The following is an 18362-nucleotide window of genomic DNA, read 5'->3' on the forward strand; positions in this document are numbered from 1 at the left end:
ATTTGTGTTGTTGAAAAAAGGTATTTGCAATGAATAAATCGTTGGTCTTGCAAAATTCTATCATGCAATCTCCAGCATTATTTCTGTCACCAAGGCCAAATTTTCCAACTACCAGTGACCCTTCCTTGTTTCCAACTTTTGCATTCTAATCACCAGTGATAAGCAACAGATCTTGATTGCATATTCAGTCAATTTCAGACTGCAGAAGTGGATAAAAATCATCAATTTCCTCATCTTTGGCTTTGGAGGTTGGTGCATAAATTTGAATAATAGAGGTATTAACTGGTCTTCCTTGTAGACATATGGATATTATCCTATCACTGGCAGCATTGTACTTCAGGACAGATCTCAAAACATCCTTTGTGATGATGAATGCCCTGCCATTCTTCTTCAATTTGTCATTCCTGGCATAGTAGATCATATGGTTGTCTGATTCAAAATGGCCAAAACTAGTCCATTTCAGCTCACTAATGCCTAGAATATCAATCGGTATGCATTCCATTTCTTCTCTCTATAGGACTGCAATATGCAGCCAGTTTTGGGTATGTTGATCTGTCCTATACTCTACATTTTACAAATGATATGTTGAGGCCCAAACAGGCTAAGAGGCTTTCTCAAGTTCACATAGCTTTTAGTAAAAGTAAACTATATTTGGACATAATCCCAACACCTGCCAAGTCTTTACACCAATAAAGCAGTCTATTTCTTTAGATTTCAGATGTTCAGAAGATTAACTGTCAAAGTGGCATTAGCATGAAAGGGTACCTTGAAAATGTTGGCACAATGGGGAGACTCCTCTCTCTGCAGTGAATTCATTGTGCCAGGTGCAAATGAGCTCCAGCCCTGTGGTCTCTGCATTCACTATTATAACTTGGCCATAATATGCTGACTGTGGCTGTGGGCCTGCTTATTGGTAATTCACAGCTTGTTTTTCTCACAAGGATGGTGGAGACTTGCTCCATTGTCTTTTGTCACTCACTTCTCTTCCAGGACTTATTTTCCCCTCAGTTTTGGCAGGGAACATTCAGCTAAGTGAGCTGGGGATGTCTTTTTTCATGTTATCAACAGAGAAGTGCTAGTGGGTTTATATAGTACATATTCTATATAGTACACAGTAAGATTAGGATTTCCAGAAAGATAATAATGTGACTTTATGAATGAATAGCCCCTACATATATGGGTGCAAAGTTTAAAAGATGACCTCATTCCCACATTACATGAGAATAATCTTTGTTATTTCTATGATTTCTCTATATTGTGAATCCAAAGTGCTAAGTTCTGTTAACTTACATTGATAGGCTTCCTCTGAGTCACTCATTTGGATCAAGATTTGGTGGTTTAGTTGAAATAACAGACACAGGCTTCTGTTCAGTGCACAGTGGGAAACATGCCAGCCTCTCTTTTCTCAGGAGCCCCTCGGGACCCCATTCCCAGCTCTGACTCTAACTGACCATGTGACCTTGGATGAGTCAACTGGTCTCTGTGAGGTGAGGGTTCCAACCAGATGACCTCTTAGGTTCTTTCTAGTTCCAAATGTACTGACTTCCCTTCAGTTAATTCTTGTCAACTAAAATGGTGGCTGAGGAGTCAGGACCTGGGATAAGTTATTCAACTCATTTTCACTCATTGAATTTTATTTTCTTTTGCATCTGGTCACCTGTAGTTGCTGTTTGCATAACACTATCTCATGTGGAAGGCTATGGACAATAGAGGCAAGTATGTTGTTGTTGTTGTTCTATGCCATCAAGTTGGACTCGAATCATAGCGACCCCTCCTTGGGTTTCCAAGGCAGTATCACTACGGAAGTAGATTGCCTCATCTTCCTTCCAAGGAGTGGTTGGTGGGCAAGTATAGGACAGGGTTACTGCTCTAACTCAAAAAAACTCATTTCCATTGAGTCAGATCTGACTCATAGCGACCCCCTTGGGTTTCCGAGGCAGTATCACTGTGGAAGTAGACTGACCAACCTTCCTTCCGAGGAGTGGCTGGTGGGTTTGAACTGCCAACCTTGTGGTTAGCAGTCAAAAGTCTTAGGCACTATGCCACCAGAGATCAGGAAGGTATTAATACAGTATAATGTAAATGATGTGATGTGATGTTAAAATGGTGTGGTGGAGCAGTCAGACCTTCTCGTCTAACTTAACAAACCAAAAAAAGAAAACAAAACTCACTGATGTCAAGTCAGATCCGACACATAGTGACCCTTCCGTGGGTTTCCGAAGCAGTTATCACTATGGAAGTAGATTGCCCAATCTTCCTTCCGAGCAGCGGCTGGTGTGTTTGAACCATCAGCCTTCTGGTTAGCAGTCAAATGCCTTAGGCACAATGCTACCAGAACTTGACAAAGGAGCAGGAAAATCATTATCAGACATACCTCCTCTCTCCAACCTTTTACCAGTTCTGACACAGCCCTCACCCTCATCCCACAGCACTTTCTACTTCTCCGCTGGGTTCAGTAATTCATTTCAATAACCACACAGAATTCACGGACAGTACTCACAATTATGGGGTTTATTAGGGAAATAACAGGTTACAGTCCAAAGAATTGATGCCTTTGAATTATGGTGCTGGCTACTGAATATACTATGGACTGCCAGAAGAAAAAACAAATCTGTCTTGGAAAAAGTACAACCAGAAATTTTCTTAGAAGCAAGGATGGCAAGACTTTGTTTCACTTACTTTGGGCATGTTATCAGGAGGGACCAGTCACTGGACAAGGACATCACACTTGGTAAAGTAGAGGGTCAGACTAAAAGAAGAAGATACTCAATGAGATGTATTGATACCATGGTTGCAACAATAGGCTCAAACACAAAAACAATTGTGAGGATAGTGCAGGACTGGGCAGTATTGTGTTCTGCTGTATATCAGGTCACTATGAGTTAGACTCAATTCAATGGCACATAACAACAACAACAACAGGATACAATTTAGGATCAGAAATGACTCAGGATAGAGTTTTTTAATTTTGTTTTAATCTTTATAAGGGTAGCCTATTCTTTCCCTCTGCTGCTGGGCCCTACATGGGGCCTGCTCATGCTAGTATCATAAAGTTCTTTAGTTCCACCAGTAAGTGCCCAGAGGCACCCCACTCCACCAGTGAGCCTTAGCAAAGGTGCCCAGATACCTAGCTTTGTGGGTTGGCAAGCTTAGCTCCATCAAGTGCCCAGAGGTAACCCACTCCATCAGCAAGCCTCCTACCCTAAGGTGCTCAGCTCCTGCCCACTGGGCCATCTCTTGCTCATCTCCTGGTTTTGCTGCCTCTGCTGTAGCTGTTTATCTGTCACTGCTTCTCACCGTCTGTTGTGTTATAGCGCACTCTCTCTCCCTCTGTCTGTCTACTGGGTCTAGGAGGTTCCCAGCACAGGGATATAGGGTCCAAAGGAAACACTCCACTCCAGTCTCTTCTTGGTTGTGCTCAAGTCCCCTTTCTGCCTTTGGAATGGCTCATTTTAAGCCTAGAGGGATTGCAAAACTGACCAATCCTCTCCTTAATGTTCCATATACCTTATCTGCATGGTCCCAACCCCTCAAGGGTGCCATACAACTTATTTACATTATTAGCAAGCAACCCAATCCCTTTGGTGGAACTGTATTTACTTTGAATACAGTTGCTCAGCTTGCATTTTTGATTAACTACTAGGTTCTCATACATATTTAATTTTTCTTTCTTTTTTAGTCATCATAAACTGTGACAGCTTTGATACATCTTTCCCAGCTGTCTGTTTCCTTGGATTTGTATTCTGTTGTTATGGCTCCTTTCCTAGCATGTCATGGAGCAATTATTTTCTGACACATTCTTAAAACAGACTTTTAGAGTAAACACAGGCCCTGACTTACAAACACTTGAAACATGGAGAAGCAAATACTCATGAATCTTTATATCCCTTGATAATTGGTACATTTCCTTGCAGGTGGTAGAAGCTGAATAATTAATATTTGAAATGAATGTTGAATAAGGAAGATAATTGATTGCATCATTTCACCTTACCCTTTATCTTTGCATTATACCAATGGAGGCAATACAGGGTCAGTGAAAAGAATATGACTCCAGGCAGAAAAATGTGGTTTATAATAGTTGAGTGGCCCTCAGCAAGTTATTTAAAATGAGCCACAAACTCTTCTCCAGTGGTTTCAACATTTACTATGTGGGAGCTCTGGTTGTGTAGTGCCTAAGGCATTTGACGGCTAACCACAAGGCTGGAGGTTCAAACCCACCGGCCCCTCCTCGGAAGGAAGGTTGGACAATCTACTTCCATAGTGATACCGCCTCGGAAACCCAAGGAGGGGTCGCTATGATTTACTATGTGGCTTTGGGAAATCTACCTAACCTCTCCCCCTCAGTTTGCTCATATTCCTAACTATCCAAAAGTGGAACGTTCCTATGAATCCTTTTGTAAATTGAAATGGCATAAAGTGAAGAAGCAATTACCATTAGATTATATGGAAAATTTTTTTGAGCATTCTAAGACCTAAAAATAACATATCAAATCATACCAAAAAACACATAAAACCTAAAATAACACTAATATAATGTTCACAAACACAGTTCAAAGCTATGGAGCCTGAGTGTTATTCCTGGGAAGGAGCTTGGTGATGCCACTGTTAGTGCTCAGAGTTCGTGCTGCTTCTTTAATGGGTTGCTGCTAAACAAATGCTAGTTTTGCTTTTTTTTTTTTTTTTTGTAAAACTGAAAATCCTCTTTGGATTTTTTTGGTTAGTGAAAACAGGTACTAATGTAGGTCTTTCATAAAAGCAAAGTAGCATAAGGCTAACTTTAAAAAAGCATGAATACTGGCAGAGCCTCCACCTTACAGAACTGTTAAGTGAAAATGGGTAAAATGCTTAAGACAGAGTAGTGTAGTGCGTAAGGCACTTGACTGGTAACCAGAAGGCTGGCAGTTCAAACCCACCAGCCACTCCTCGGAAGGAAGGTTGGGCAATCTACTTCCATAGTGATGTTGTTGTTGTTGTTATGTGCCATCAAGTCGGACTCGACCCATAGCAACCCATCCTTGGGTTGCCGAGGCAGTATCACTACGGAAGTACATTGCCCAACCTTCCTTCTGAGGAGTGGTTGGTGGGTTTGAACTGCCAACCTTCTGGTTAGGAGTCAAGTGCCTTAGGCACTATGCTACCAGAACTCCCTCCATAGTGATACTGCCTCAGAAATCCAAGGAGGGGTCTCTATGAGTCGGGTCAACTCGACAGCACATAACAACAATGACAACAACCACATATTCAAAGAGCCCTGGTAGTGCAACAGTTAAGCACTTGATTGCTAACTGCAAGTTTGGAGGTTCAAATTGTTGAAGAGAAAAACCTAAACCTTTTGAAAGAAATTTTAAAGAGGATTTATTATAGAAGAGAAACCATTTGAATGGAGGAAATCACCAGCCTGCACAAGTGTAAACTAGTGAGTCCCAGAGAAAGGGTTTAAGGCAGGGACAGATATAGGGCCAAAGCAGGAAATTATAACAAAATCATGGATTGGCTAGTCATCAGTTGAAGTCACAAACGGAAGGGTTAAACGAAGTGGGGAAGTGGCTACAATTAGAGGTGGTATACAGGGATTGGTTACAGGAGTTAATTATAGGAGTTCACTGGGCACAGAGATTTACAATCAGAGTCACAAAATGTTTTCAATGTATAACTTCCAAAACATGTAGAAAACATCTAGTTTAATGTAAAGCATTTTTGGGGGATGCCTGGTATCAGGGCTTGGCACCATAACCCCTTCCTTAGAAACTGCTTGCTCTAGTGAAACTTTTCTAATTGCCTGGGGGGTTTAGACAATGGGTTGTTGTCCATGGTCTTTTCCCTGAGACATTATTTCTGTGTCCCTATAATGAAAGGAATATTTCTTTCTTTCTTTTTTTTTTTTTTAATTGTGATTTGGGTGAAGATTTACAGAGCAAATTCACTTTCCATACAGGAGTTCACATACACTTTGTCTCATGACATTGACCACAGTTTACCACAATGCAACAGCTCCCCTCCCACTTCCTTCCTATAGTTACCTCTTCCCAGTGTCCATCCTTCCATACTCTCCTGCCCCCTGAGCTGTCTCCCTGTGCATAAGCAGCCCTTCTTTCTCAAAAGGAATATTTCTTAAGGCCATTTTAGGGAAATGTGTTTCTGTTAAGACTCATTCCTTAGATTGCATTCCTTCAACATTCTGACCTGACCACAGAGAAAGTAGCTCCCCAGCTGCCTGGTTGTTAGCCAGATAAAGAGCCTAAAGGTCAGGCATTGTTAACTTCAGTTTTAATTCTACTGAATATAGCAGAGGCACCGATTTCATTCAAGATCTTATGTTGGTCAAAGGTTCAGAAGAATGTCTCTTACAATACCCACCCAATGGAAGAAAAACCTGGTGATCTGCTCCTGTAAAATGACAGCCTAGAAGACCCTCTGGGGTAGTTGTGCTCTGTCACATGGGTCACCATGAGTTAAAATGGACTCGATGGCACCTAACAACAACTGCACATTCTTAACACTAAATACATTTTAGCTATTATTAGTAGTATCATCATAATTGCATGGGGTTGAGAAAAAGTTATAGGTACCTTGGGTACTGTTAGTTATGTTGTTGCTAGGTGCCGTCAAGTTGGCTCCGACGCATAGTGACCCTATGTACAGCAGAATGAAACACTGCCTGGTCATGTGCTATCCTTACAATCCTTGCTATACTTAAACCCATCGTTGCAACCACTGTTGCAAACAATTCTCCCCCCCCCCCTTTTTTTATTGTGCTTTAGGTCAAACACTGTGTCAAACCATCTTGCTAAGGCTCTTCCCCTTTTTTGCTGACCCTCCACTTTACCAAGCATGATATCCTTTTCCAGGGAATGGATGCGTCTGACCAAAGTAGGTTGGGCAAAGTCTGGCCATTCTTGCTTCCAAGGAACGTTCCAGCTGCACTTCTTCCAGAACAGATTTTTTTTTGTTCTTCTGGCAGTCCATGGTACTTTCATTATTCTTCACCAACAGCATAATTCAAAGGCATCAACTCTTCTTTGGTCTTCCTTATTCATTATCCAACTTTCACATGCATGTATCAGACATTATTTCACTGTTGTTCATAAGGTTTTCAGTGGCCAATTTTTTTGAGAAGTTGATGGCCCATCCTTCTTCCCAGTCTGTCAGTCTAGAAGCTCTGATGAAAGCTGTCCACCATGGGTGACCCTGCTAGTATTTGAAACACTGGTGGCATAGCCTCTAGCTTCATAACAACACACAAGCCACCACAGTATGACAAACTGAAAGACAGATGGTGCATTAGTTATGTAGTAGATGCTAAATAACTGGTAGTTTCTCTGCCCTTTAATCACTGGATGGTTTATTGTCCAATTAAATACCAAATGGAGTATCATGAATAATACTTAGCAGTTTAATCAGACCTTCCATATTTTTGTTTCATGTGTATGTATGTGTATACACACACTACCATGTTTAACAGGTTTTGCAAACTAGTTACAAAATTGTTTCAGTTCATTTCACTTTGGTAGAATGGGAATCCCTGAATTTTCATTTACAAACATTTATAACTTGCATCTATATGACACTTATTAGAAACTCAAATACTTATTAGCTGAGTGACCTTGGACAAGTTACTTCCCTAAGCTTCAGTTTTCTCATCAGTACAAGGGGAAAAACAGCTCCTCCATCCAAATGTTGGCTGTGAGGACTAAAAGAGATAATAAAAATAATAGCTAAAATTTATTGAAGAGCTTTGGTAGTATAGTGCCTAAGGCACTTGACTGCTAACCAGAAGACTGGTGGCTCAAACCCACCAGCCACTCCTTAGAAGGAAGGTTGGGCATTCTACTTCCGTAGTGATACTGCCTCGGAAACCTAAGGAGGGGTTGCTATAAGTCGAGTCCGACTAGACGGCAAACAACAATAACAAAATTTATTGAGTACTTTCTCTGTGTCAAGTGCTGTTCCAAGTCTTAGCACGATGCCTGGAACTTCATAAGAGTTAGCAATTACTGCCTTTGTGACTAACCGCCTGAAGAGCAAGGTGGGGCCAGACTGTGGAAGACCACGAGTTCCATCTAAAGATTTGAAGGTCATGGTGGAGCTGGGATTTAAATCTGGTCTGTGTGTCTCCAAAGCTCACCACACATCATACCTGCTCTCATCAGTCCTCAGCCCACCTGTGTTCCAGGCAGACATCTCTTCATTATGCCCGGAACCTGCCTTATGTCTCCTCTCAGGTGATCTCTTCCTTGAAATACTTGACCACCTATTTGAGTATATTGAAATCCTTCCCTTCTTCTAAGACCTGCTCAGCCCTAAAGCCTTTCTTAATTGCCCTACTCACAATTCCTAGACCTTTGTATAGGAGGACTTAGAAGCAAGGAACTCTAGACAGTATTGAATCTCTCCCTTCCTCCTCTAGTACCTCTTACTTAATCAGCACTCATTAAATATGTATGGAGGAGTCCCTGGGTGGTGCAAATGATTAAGCCCTTGACTACTAGCTGAAAGGTTGGCAGTCCAAACCCACCCAGAAGTGCCTCAGAAAACAAGCCTGGCAATTTGCTTCTGTAAGATCATGGCTTTGGAAACCCTATGGAGCAGTTCTACTGTGCATACGTGGAGTTTGCCATGAGTCAGAATAAAAGCCACAGCATAGAGTGAACTTTTGAAAAATGAGGGATACCTATAATCATAGCATCTACCTCACAGGGCTGTTATGAAGATTAAATAAGTCAAAATGTGTAAAATGCTTAACAACATGTATGGAACAAGTGAATAATTATGAATAATTATCTTGTAACTCAGGGCATACCTCTTGCTCTTGGCTTGTAGAGAGGGCTATGTTGGTTGCAACAGTTGGTGGGGTGGGGGTGGGGGGAGAGAGAAGCCACACAGATCCTACCATGGTCATGTGTTTATCTTTATTCTTCACTGCTCAGTACCTGGGTGAGATGCCATGTCCTTTATGGTCTCTGACTTTGATAGCTGGCAGCCCCTCCTCTGTGCCATTCCATGAAGTAGGTCACCTCCAGAAGGGAGCAGGGAACTTCATGCAGGAAACCTTCAGGCCTCCACTGATGGGAAATGGAACCAATGTTGTAAAGGACATTGGCGTCCATTGGAAGAGTCACACACACACAATCATAACTTTGGAACACATGCTCTTTGACACCTGGACTTGTCCATCACTGAGCTCACTGAGGATCAGATCTGGAAGGGCTAGTTGAGAAGAAGAACCAATTGAGGTAAGCTAATGTGTGTGAAGTTCAGGGCTACTTTCAATCAATGTAAGTTTTGCTTATTACACTGCACTTTTTCTGAGCACTCTGTTGTAGCACCTCTTTTTGCTCCACCCAAACCTCACATCCTCCACTTCTATCCCTTTGTGTGTTGTTGGGTGGTTACTAGAGAAGGGAAGAGCCTTTGAGGGAAACATGTCCATACTGACAGCAGCTCTGTGGGCTCAATGAGTCCTTGTCTCCATATCCTGTCACAGGCACTGCCCCCGGAGGCCTTAGGTCATGTTCCATTCCCTCGGGTAGCTTGCTGTCTGGACAGTGTGAGGCCATTAGTAGAAATGGAAATTCTAAATCCAGGCATTGTAACTGTAATCCTGCTAAATAATTTGTTTCCTGTATTATATTGTTTGCATATAAGAGGGGGTGGAAAAATCCAGAAATGTTTTCCAATCTATTTCCTTCCTTCCACCCCCAATCCTGCTAAAGATACAGCATGCAGATTTCATGGTGGAGGTAGGGTTATTCCCAAGTGCTAAATTTTTATGTGTTCAATTACTTTCCGGGTAGGGTAGGAATGGTTATACTTTCCATGGCTTCAGTGCTAGTCAGTACTAGGTCTGGAGAAAGTGCTTAATGAATATTTGTTGGTTACCTACTGATTCTGTACCTATGAGAGTGTGAACCTTACATTTTGAGCTCTATTGGAATGTGGCCAGATTTTATGGTCTACACAGGGAGATCTCTACCTCTATTTTCTCTCCCGTTTTTCATTTTTTAATCAATTGAAATTGCCATTTTGATGGTTATTGGAGGCTTTCATTCTGTCAAATGAGATGTGCATGTGTTTATTTTCATGATTCTCTGTTAAAGGCATCTGGCACTGTCAAGCATCTGCTTCCTGAATCTCTCCTGTGGCCTCCTTGATGATACCCTTTCTTGATTCTCCTTTCTATTTACTTCTTTCCCTCCTGATCCTCTATAGTTTTGACTCTCAATTTTGTCCTTGGCAATCTCTTTCTCTTCCATTTTTTTTCACATTGACTTCATTCATTCCTTTGGCTTCTACTCTTACTGTTATCCAAAAAATGATGGTGTCTGGCCCTGGAGTGGCACAGCCAGTAATCCACACCAGAGTTCAAGGAGAAGAAGAGAGTTTTAATCAGAAGGTGCACTAACGAGAGAGATGGATGGAATGGATGTCAATGACTTCAAAAATGCCCGCTCTGCTCAGCACTTACAATCAGGGATTCTTATACTAACAGAAAAGAGACACAGCATGCAATGAGTTTGGTTAACAATTTTCCAAAAGTTAGATAGAACAATGAGTAATTAATAAAGGAATGTTCCTTTTGAGTTCCCAGCAGTCAGGTAATCCTTAAGAGGTATCATCAGTGTTTGTCAAAGTCCAGGTGGTCAGTGCCAAAGTCCAGCCTAGGAGCCTGTAGTAGTTCAGTTTGTGTGTCAGCTTGGCTGGGACTGGTTGAGTGGCTGGGCAGCTGGATGTAGTATTCCCCATGATGTGATTGGTAATCAATTTTGTTCTGCTTACCTGGTACCGCTCTGACAAGAAGTATACCACAAATGGGATGGCCTTAACAAATAGGAGTTTATTCTTACAATTTGGAGGCTTTAAGTCCAAGTTCAAAGTGCCAGGCTCTAGGGGCTGGGTGAAAGCCCCTCAACCTAGAGGTCCAGCTCTGCTTCCTGCTCCTGGCCCACGGGAGCTAGAGGCGTTTCTTCACTCAGACAGCTGCTAGCTGCTGAGGCTGAGAAGCTTCAAGGTTGACAAATAAAAAGGCACAGTCCCGATGTTACCAAACCACACAGCAGGCCATTAACTTAAGTCCATTGTAAGTCCCAAGGTTGGCAGAGCATAGCAGGTTGTTGAGCAACAACAAGGCTACATGCAGGGTCCAAGCATGCCATAGGCTAGAGACCATTCTCAAAACTTCTCCTTATATACAGGAAGCAGACCACATACCCAAAGGCAGCTACTCAGCTGCTCATAGTTGATTCCACCACGGAGTTGATTTCCAGTCTCATCATGGAGAATACTACATCTAGCTGCCCAGCCACTCAACCAAGCCTAGCCAAGTTGACACACAAACACAACCACCACAAACTCCATGATGGAATCTACTGTGAGCAGCTGAGTAGCTGCCTTAGGGATAAGGTCTGCTTCTGGTATATGAGGAGAAGCCTTGGAAAACAGTCTCCATCTTATGGCATGCTTGAACCCTGCATGTAGGCATGTCTTTGTTCAGCAGCCTGCCATGCTCTGCTGGCCTTGGGACTTTCAATGAAGTTAAATTAGTGGCCTGCCATGTGGTTTGGCACATTGGGACTGTGCCTTTGTACTTGTCAACCTTGGGTTTGTCAGTCTCAGCAGCCAGCAGCTGTCTGAGTGAAGAAAAGCCAACAGCTTCCGTGGGCCAAGAGCAGCAGGCAGAGCTGAAGTTCAAGGTTGAGGGGCTTTCACCCAGCCCCTAGAGCCTGGCACTTTAAACTTGGACTTAAAGCCTCCAAACTGTAAGAGAATAAACTCTTGTTTCTTCAAGGCATCCCATTTGTGGTACATTCCTGTCAGAGTGGTATTAGGTAACCAGAACAGAGCCTTTATTGACACAGATGGCCCTGTCTTAGATCACAGGGTACAGCAGGAACTAATAACTGTATCTTAGAGAGAGAGCAAGTTGATTATAAAGTCAGATTTTAAAGAAATGGCATCTTAACTGGAAATATGGCTTCTTATTCTAGCAATATAGAGTCAGGCTTAACAAAGCAAAAATCTTTATCCTCACATTACCACAATGTAGGTGACTCTTCAAAATACAAAGCTAGTGTTGTTTTATCTCCTCTGGGCTAGGTCTGCATTTCCAGCTACTCATAGGACTTTTCCACTTAAAGGGCCCATATTTTATCACAAATTCAAAATCTCCAGTAGTTAGTCTACCATGTTTGGCTACCTCAATCTACTGTCTCTTCCGTTTCAGGTGAGTACGAGCCCATTCTTTCTGGCTCACAGGAATACAAATTTATTATCTCTTGTACTGATTATCTTTTTCACTCATCCCCTATACATCATTTATCATAAATTTTCTCCAAAAAAACACATTCCTTGGATTTCCCTCATTTCCACCACTAACACCAGTGCAGGACCCAGCACCTCTTGCTCATCGTTGGAATACCCTCTCATCTTCTCTCTCTCTCTTGCTCTCCCACTCCCATTCTCTTAGCACTTGCCATGGGGTGAGTGATCCCATCACTTCCCACCTCCAAAACTATTTCCCTGCTGTTTAGTAAGTAAAACACACACCCCTCTGGCTGTTCTCAACATACCATGATCCCACCCATTACCTCTGCTTCATTCTGTATGTAATTAATGGATTAAATCCACAAATCATTATTGAGTGCCTTCCACCCATGAGACACTGTGTTAAGTACAGGGCCATAGCAGGGAGCAGAGCAGACCAGATTCCAGTCCTCCTGGGGCTTGTAGTTAGTTCCTTAAGCAAGCCACCCTCATCCCTTCTCAGTCCCTTTACTCTTCCTCATCATTCCACTTTAAAAGTCCAACTTGTCTCACCTCTCCATAAAGCTGCCTTCAACCAACCAAACCACAGTGTCCAATCTCTCTTCAGAGTTCCCATCTGAGTTCTAAGGACTCACTTAAGTTTTCTCTGATCTTTTCTTTTATATGAATTTAAACTCCATAACTTGTTTTTAATACCTTAAACGTTGACTGGTTTTTATTCACTGCACTGTCACAAGCTGGTATTATTTGCCATTGTAGTAGTTGTTGTTGTTGTTGTTATGTGCCGTCGAGTCGGCTCCGACTCATAGCGACCCCTCCTTGGGTTTCCGAGGCAGTATCACTACGGAAGTAGGATTGCCCAACCTTCCTTCCGAGGAGTGGCTGGTGGGTTTGAACCTCCAGCCGTCTGGTTAGCAGGCAAGTGTCTTAGCCACTATGCTACCAGAGCTCCCCCCCCCCCAGTAACTATTGCTAGTCTGTACTTAGTCATTAAGATATAATTAGGATAATACTATGAACCAGTCACTGCATGAAATGCTTAATATGCATTTTCTTATTTAATGATTCAAGGAAGACTTGTTTAGCCATTCACCATCTGTGGTCTCAGGGAAGTGAGGTTTGCTGTCTGAAATTCAGTTTCATCATCTGCAAAATAAAGAGCTGGATCCCTGCTTTACAAGGTTATTTCCAGTTCTAGTGCTAGTTCAATTCAATTTCAAGCCACTCTTTTTTATGGAATTCTTACCGTATTTTGTCATAAAACAAATACGACACAGTCTGTCTTTAAAGTTTGTACTTTGTAATAACAGGAAGCTGGGAGTATCCCAGGAGTAGAGAACAAGGGAGACAATTACTCCACTAGGGGAACATCAATCCTAATTAGATGCTTCCTGAAGGAGGACAGATTTCCGTTCAGTTTAAAGGAGGCAGTTGATAGAGTGGGAGTACGGAGGCACCTCTTGGCGGAACTAACTCGTAGGCACAACAGCTATGCAGCAGTGAACCCAAACAGAGCTGTGATTAGGACCAGCACACCAGACATTTTTCTGTGTGCTAAATTTAAAGTGGTGAATGATACTGTCACTGCTGTAAGATAAAACAGGAGAATCTCAATCGTATCATTGAAGTACACAGATCCCAAAGTGCAACATCTGAATATGCAAGATGCATCATCAAATTAAAACCATTTCTCTTGGCATCTCTCATAAGCCGAGACTCATAAGCCACCGGTAGCATTCATCCCAAGGGTGATGATACATCTGGAATCTTGTCACAATACAATGCAATTAATTACCATTACAATTAGATGAATACTAACTTACCCACTGCCAATAAGTGGATTTTGACCGATAGTGACCCCCACTGGGTTTTCAAGGTGGTAAATCTTACGGAAGTAGATTGCCTCATCTTCCTTCCATGGAGCTCCTAGTGGGTTTGAACCACCAACCTTCTGGTTAGTACTCAAATGCCTTACACTGCACCATCAGAGCCCCTTAGATAAATATTCTTGTTGTTATGTGCCGTCGAGTCGGACCCGACTCATAACGACCCCTCCTTGGGTTTCCGAGGCAGTATCACTACGGAAGTAGATTGCCCCATCTTCCTTCCGAAGAGTGGCTGGTGGGTGTGAACCACCAGCCTTCTGGTTAGCAATCAAGTGCCTTAGGCACGATGCTACCAGAGCTCCTAGATAAATATTAGTGTTTAATAATAGTGAATATTTATTTATAGCTCTCCTTATTTCATAGAGGACTTGAAGGGGTTTGCAAAGATATTCATCATGCAATAAGATAAAAATACAAAAGATGAAAAAGAGAAAATGAAAGTGGAAATAAAGGACTGAGGCCAAAGGAGAAGTCCACATGCCCAAGAGCTCTGAACGCTTTGCCAGAGGTGGGATGGATATTTGGGGCTCATCTTAACAGCTAATACAATTCTTTTTTGCCTAAAGAAAAGTTTCAATATTTTATTATGATAATGTAGTACCCCTTAGATTCCAAGTTTTTATTCTGAGTCTTTTCCTTCAATAGATAGGTGGAGATTCTGGATAGTGGAGAATGCTGTGTCTTTCCTGATATTTAAATGAATTCATTCGAAACAAAACCCAAGAGCAAAACACCAGCCCAGGGCTTTGTGTCTGAGCTTCTGTGGCTGAGTTGCTAACGCACCAGTGCTTTTGTTTAAGGAAACCCCAGTTCTGAGGTCAAAGAGAATTTCCTCTTTCTGGAAAACACAATTGTCATTTATTATTTTCCTCTAGGAAAGGCTTTTCTCTCTGCCTTCCACACACCCTTTTCCCAAAAATATACTCTTTTATTAGTTTGTGCAATCTCAGAGACGGCTGTTCCAGTCCACCCAAGTTACTGGGGTATTTATGTCGGAAAACAATGGGGCACAGAGTGATGGTTACAAGGTGCTGGCCTAGGCCTGACCTGGCTTTCATTCTTGTCTTTTATTGGTAGTGTGAAGCAGCATGAGCGCTATGGCCAGCTGACCCTGGTCAACTCCACTGCAGCTGACACTGGCGAATTCAGCTGCTGGTTACAGCTCTGCGACGGCTACATCTGCAGAAATGACCAGGCCAAAACAAGCTCCACCTACATCTTTTTCACAGGTAAAATGTTTTGGTGCATTAGTGCAGCTCTTCAAACATCCTGACTTGACCTAGAAAAAAAGAAAAAAAAGCACAATCTGAGCATTCATTGTTTGTCAGGCTTTGGGCGCAGTAAATTGATTATTTCAGATCAGTCTCTTTAGGGTAAACACAAATATCATTCCTACTTTTCAGATGGGAAGTTTGAAGTGTAGAAGGATTAAGTCATTCAAGGTCACACAAGTAAGTGGCAGAACCTGATTTGAAGCCAGAATGGTCTGATTCTGGAGTCTATACCAACACTGTCCAACATGGAAGCTGCTAGCCACACGTTGGCACAATGGTTAACCCAAAGATTGGCTGTTCGAACACACCTAGCGGCTCCATGGGAGAAAGACCTGGCAATCTGCTTTGTAAACATTACAGCCAAGAACACTCTATAAGGCACTTCTACTCTGTCATGTGGGGTCACGATGAGTTAACTGACAACAACCACCTGTGGCTATCTAAATTCAAATACAAATTCATTAAATAAAATTGCAAATCAGTTTCTCAAAGGAGCCACTTTTCAAGTGTTCAGTAGCTAGGTGGAGCTATCATACTGGACAGACAGTATCATCACACAAAGTTCTACTGAACAGAGCTGCTCCATACTTTCACTCACTATGCTTTCAGCGCCTGCAATCATTTCCCTTTTGGAGAGTCCATATTCCTAGGATGGCTGGCTCAAGGCTTCCGTGCATTTGTTCTTATGAGTACTATGAGCTAAAGTTTTGGAGATAAACATCCCAAGGGTTGAGGTCAGTGGTGTCTCTAGGACTGGTGTCACCTAGTATCGTAACTCATGGTGTCACTTCCTCCTGACCCCCATAGACCTTCTCCCATACCAGACCATACAGAATCCTCAGTAATTTATATTATCAACTTTAATCATAGAATAACATATGATAAATAATAGTTGTACATTGCTTAAATGTAGTATTTCTTAGATTATATAAATACTAACAACAAAATTGTTTTGTAAAATCTTTCTATGTTGAATTATGTTATTAGTTACAGTGTTATTAATAACTGACTGGAAGCCTTTTCTCATTTTCCTTCTTTTAATTACTAGTTCTTTCTCAAAAAAGTTATTGCTATTGGTCCACAAATACTAATTACCACAGTATTACAGCTGAAATACCAGAAAATTTGACAAAACACCGAGGATGACAACAACAGCACATTCTTCTAGATTGGGAGGTCACTCGAGCCTGAGTGAGGTGCCTGAAAATAAGCAGGTCAATGGAGAACTCTTCTCCCCCGCAGCACTAGGTGTGTGTTTGCCAGATGGAGCCTGCACTCAAAGAAACATGCTTTGCAGCATAGCTCTTCAGTCTCCTTCCCCTGCAGAGCTCTCTAAACTCTGAAGTTTAGGGGATGAAGTTCTTCAATAGGGTTCAGAAGTCTGGAACAGCTTCAGGAAGCCTGCAAATGCCCCTCCCTCCTCATGCTGTTATTGTCCAATGAATTCCAGTTGAAGCCAGAACCCTTTCTTAGCATCTGGATGAGTGCTTTTATGAGATTTGTCCATGTGCCTAAATCCATCTACCTGTCAGACATAGAGTAACTTAAGCTTGTGACTCAAGTGATCTTATTCCTTGGTCATTAATTAACGCTTTAGCAAAATCTTATGTATTTTTCTCTTCCTTTCCAAAATTCTCCTCTCTGTCAAGAAGATACATTAGTAGAGCACTCTATAATTCCAAAAGTATGCACAAATATATTTCATTTCACTCCAACAACAGCCCCTGTGAAATAAGTAGAGGTAATTTTATTACCTCTAATAAGGAGCTCTGGTGGTGGAGTGGTTAAGGAATTTGGTTGATAACCAAAAGGTTGCTGGTTTGAACCCATCAGCCACTCCATGAAAGAAAGATGGGGCAGTCTGCTTCTGTAAAGATTTACAACCTTGGAAAACCAATGCAGGTCACTATGAATCAGAATCAACTCAATGGCAATGAGTTTGTTTTTTTGTTTTTATTTTAGAAACAGTGATGCTGATGCAGAGACTCAAAAAGGCAAGGTATATAATGTTCCATGGCTTGTAGTGACAAAGTAAGGATTCAAACCTTATACCAATTTGAAACTTACAAGTAATATAATATTAATTAATCAGAATGATCCAGGGGAAAATAAAAGGATTTAAATAATGTGCCATGGGAAAATAACTATACCAAACAAAATCAAATTTAAAAAACAAAAAACAAACAGAGTTTCTTGATTGCCCAAAGGAAAGTATTGGTAGATCAGTCCTAATTTCTGGAAGATAAAAATATCACTGTCTATATCCTGACTCTCTAACCCTGGATCCAATGTTACTGCCTAAACTCTGGGACAAGGTGATGGATGGGTAGATAGATAGAAAGACAGACAGGGAAACACTAGCTAGCATAACCGGTGTTGCTCAGGAGAATTGCTAACTATTGTTAATAGGCAATACCTTCCAACTTTCATTTTGGAACGTGCTACCCAGAATTGCCCATGTGCCAATTGTATTATATGGAGCTGTTGAAAAAACAACCAATTAAGTCTATTAAGAGTCTGATATTCTGGACGACTGATAACATACTTCAGATTGAAGAATGAAGATTCTTTGGCAAGATTAGCACTGTTGGTTTAGATTTTAAACTGAAGGGTTTGCTTGAGTAGAATATCTAATTAGGGTTATGGGTTCTTCATTTGAGTTGTGGAGGCTGTGGTAGTTAAGGTTATGTGTCAGCTTGGTTGGGTCTGGTTTTGAGTGGCTGGGCAGCTGGATATAGTGCTTCCCCGTGATGAGACTGGTAATCAGCTCCATGGTGGAATCTACTGTGAGCAGCTGAATAGCTGTCTTAGGGATGTGGGCAGCTTCCAGTATATAGGAAGCAACTTTGAGGATGGTGTCTGCAACTATTTGGCACATTTGGACCCTGCATGTAGCTGGATCTTCATCAGTAGCCTGACATGTTTCCTGCCGATCTTGACT

General features: G+C 41.8%; 1 protein-coding gene across 1 annotated transcript in view; it reads left to right on the forward strand.

The window, feature by feature from the left end:
• PDGFRL (platelet derived growth factor receptor like) overlaps positions 1-18362 on the forward strand; it is a 64687-nt gene that overhangs the window by 35069 nt on the left and 11256 nt on the right. Inside the window, exon 3 of the mRNA XM_007954945.2 lies at positions 15225-15376. Coding sequence (XP_007953136.1) covers positions 15225-15376 — 152 coding nt within the window. The remainder of the gene's footprint in view (positions 1-15224; positions 15377-18362) is intronic.

The sequence above is a fragment of the Orycteropus afer genome, unplaced genomic scaffold (assembly GCF_000298275.1).
Source record: "Orycteropus afer afer isolate SDZICR_OR568_19922 unplaced genomic scaffold, OryAfe1.0 scaffold00483, whole genome shotgun sequence".
Taxonomy (NCBI): domain Eukaryota; kingdom Metazoa; phylum Chordata; class Mammalia; order Tubulidentata; family Orycteropodidae; genus Orycteropus; species Orycteropus afer.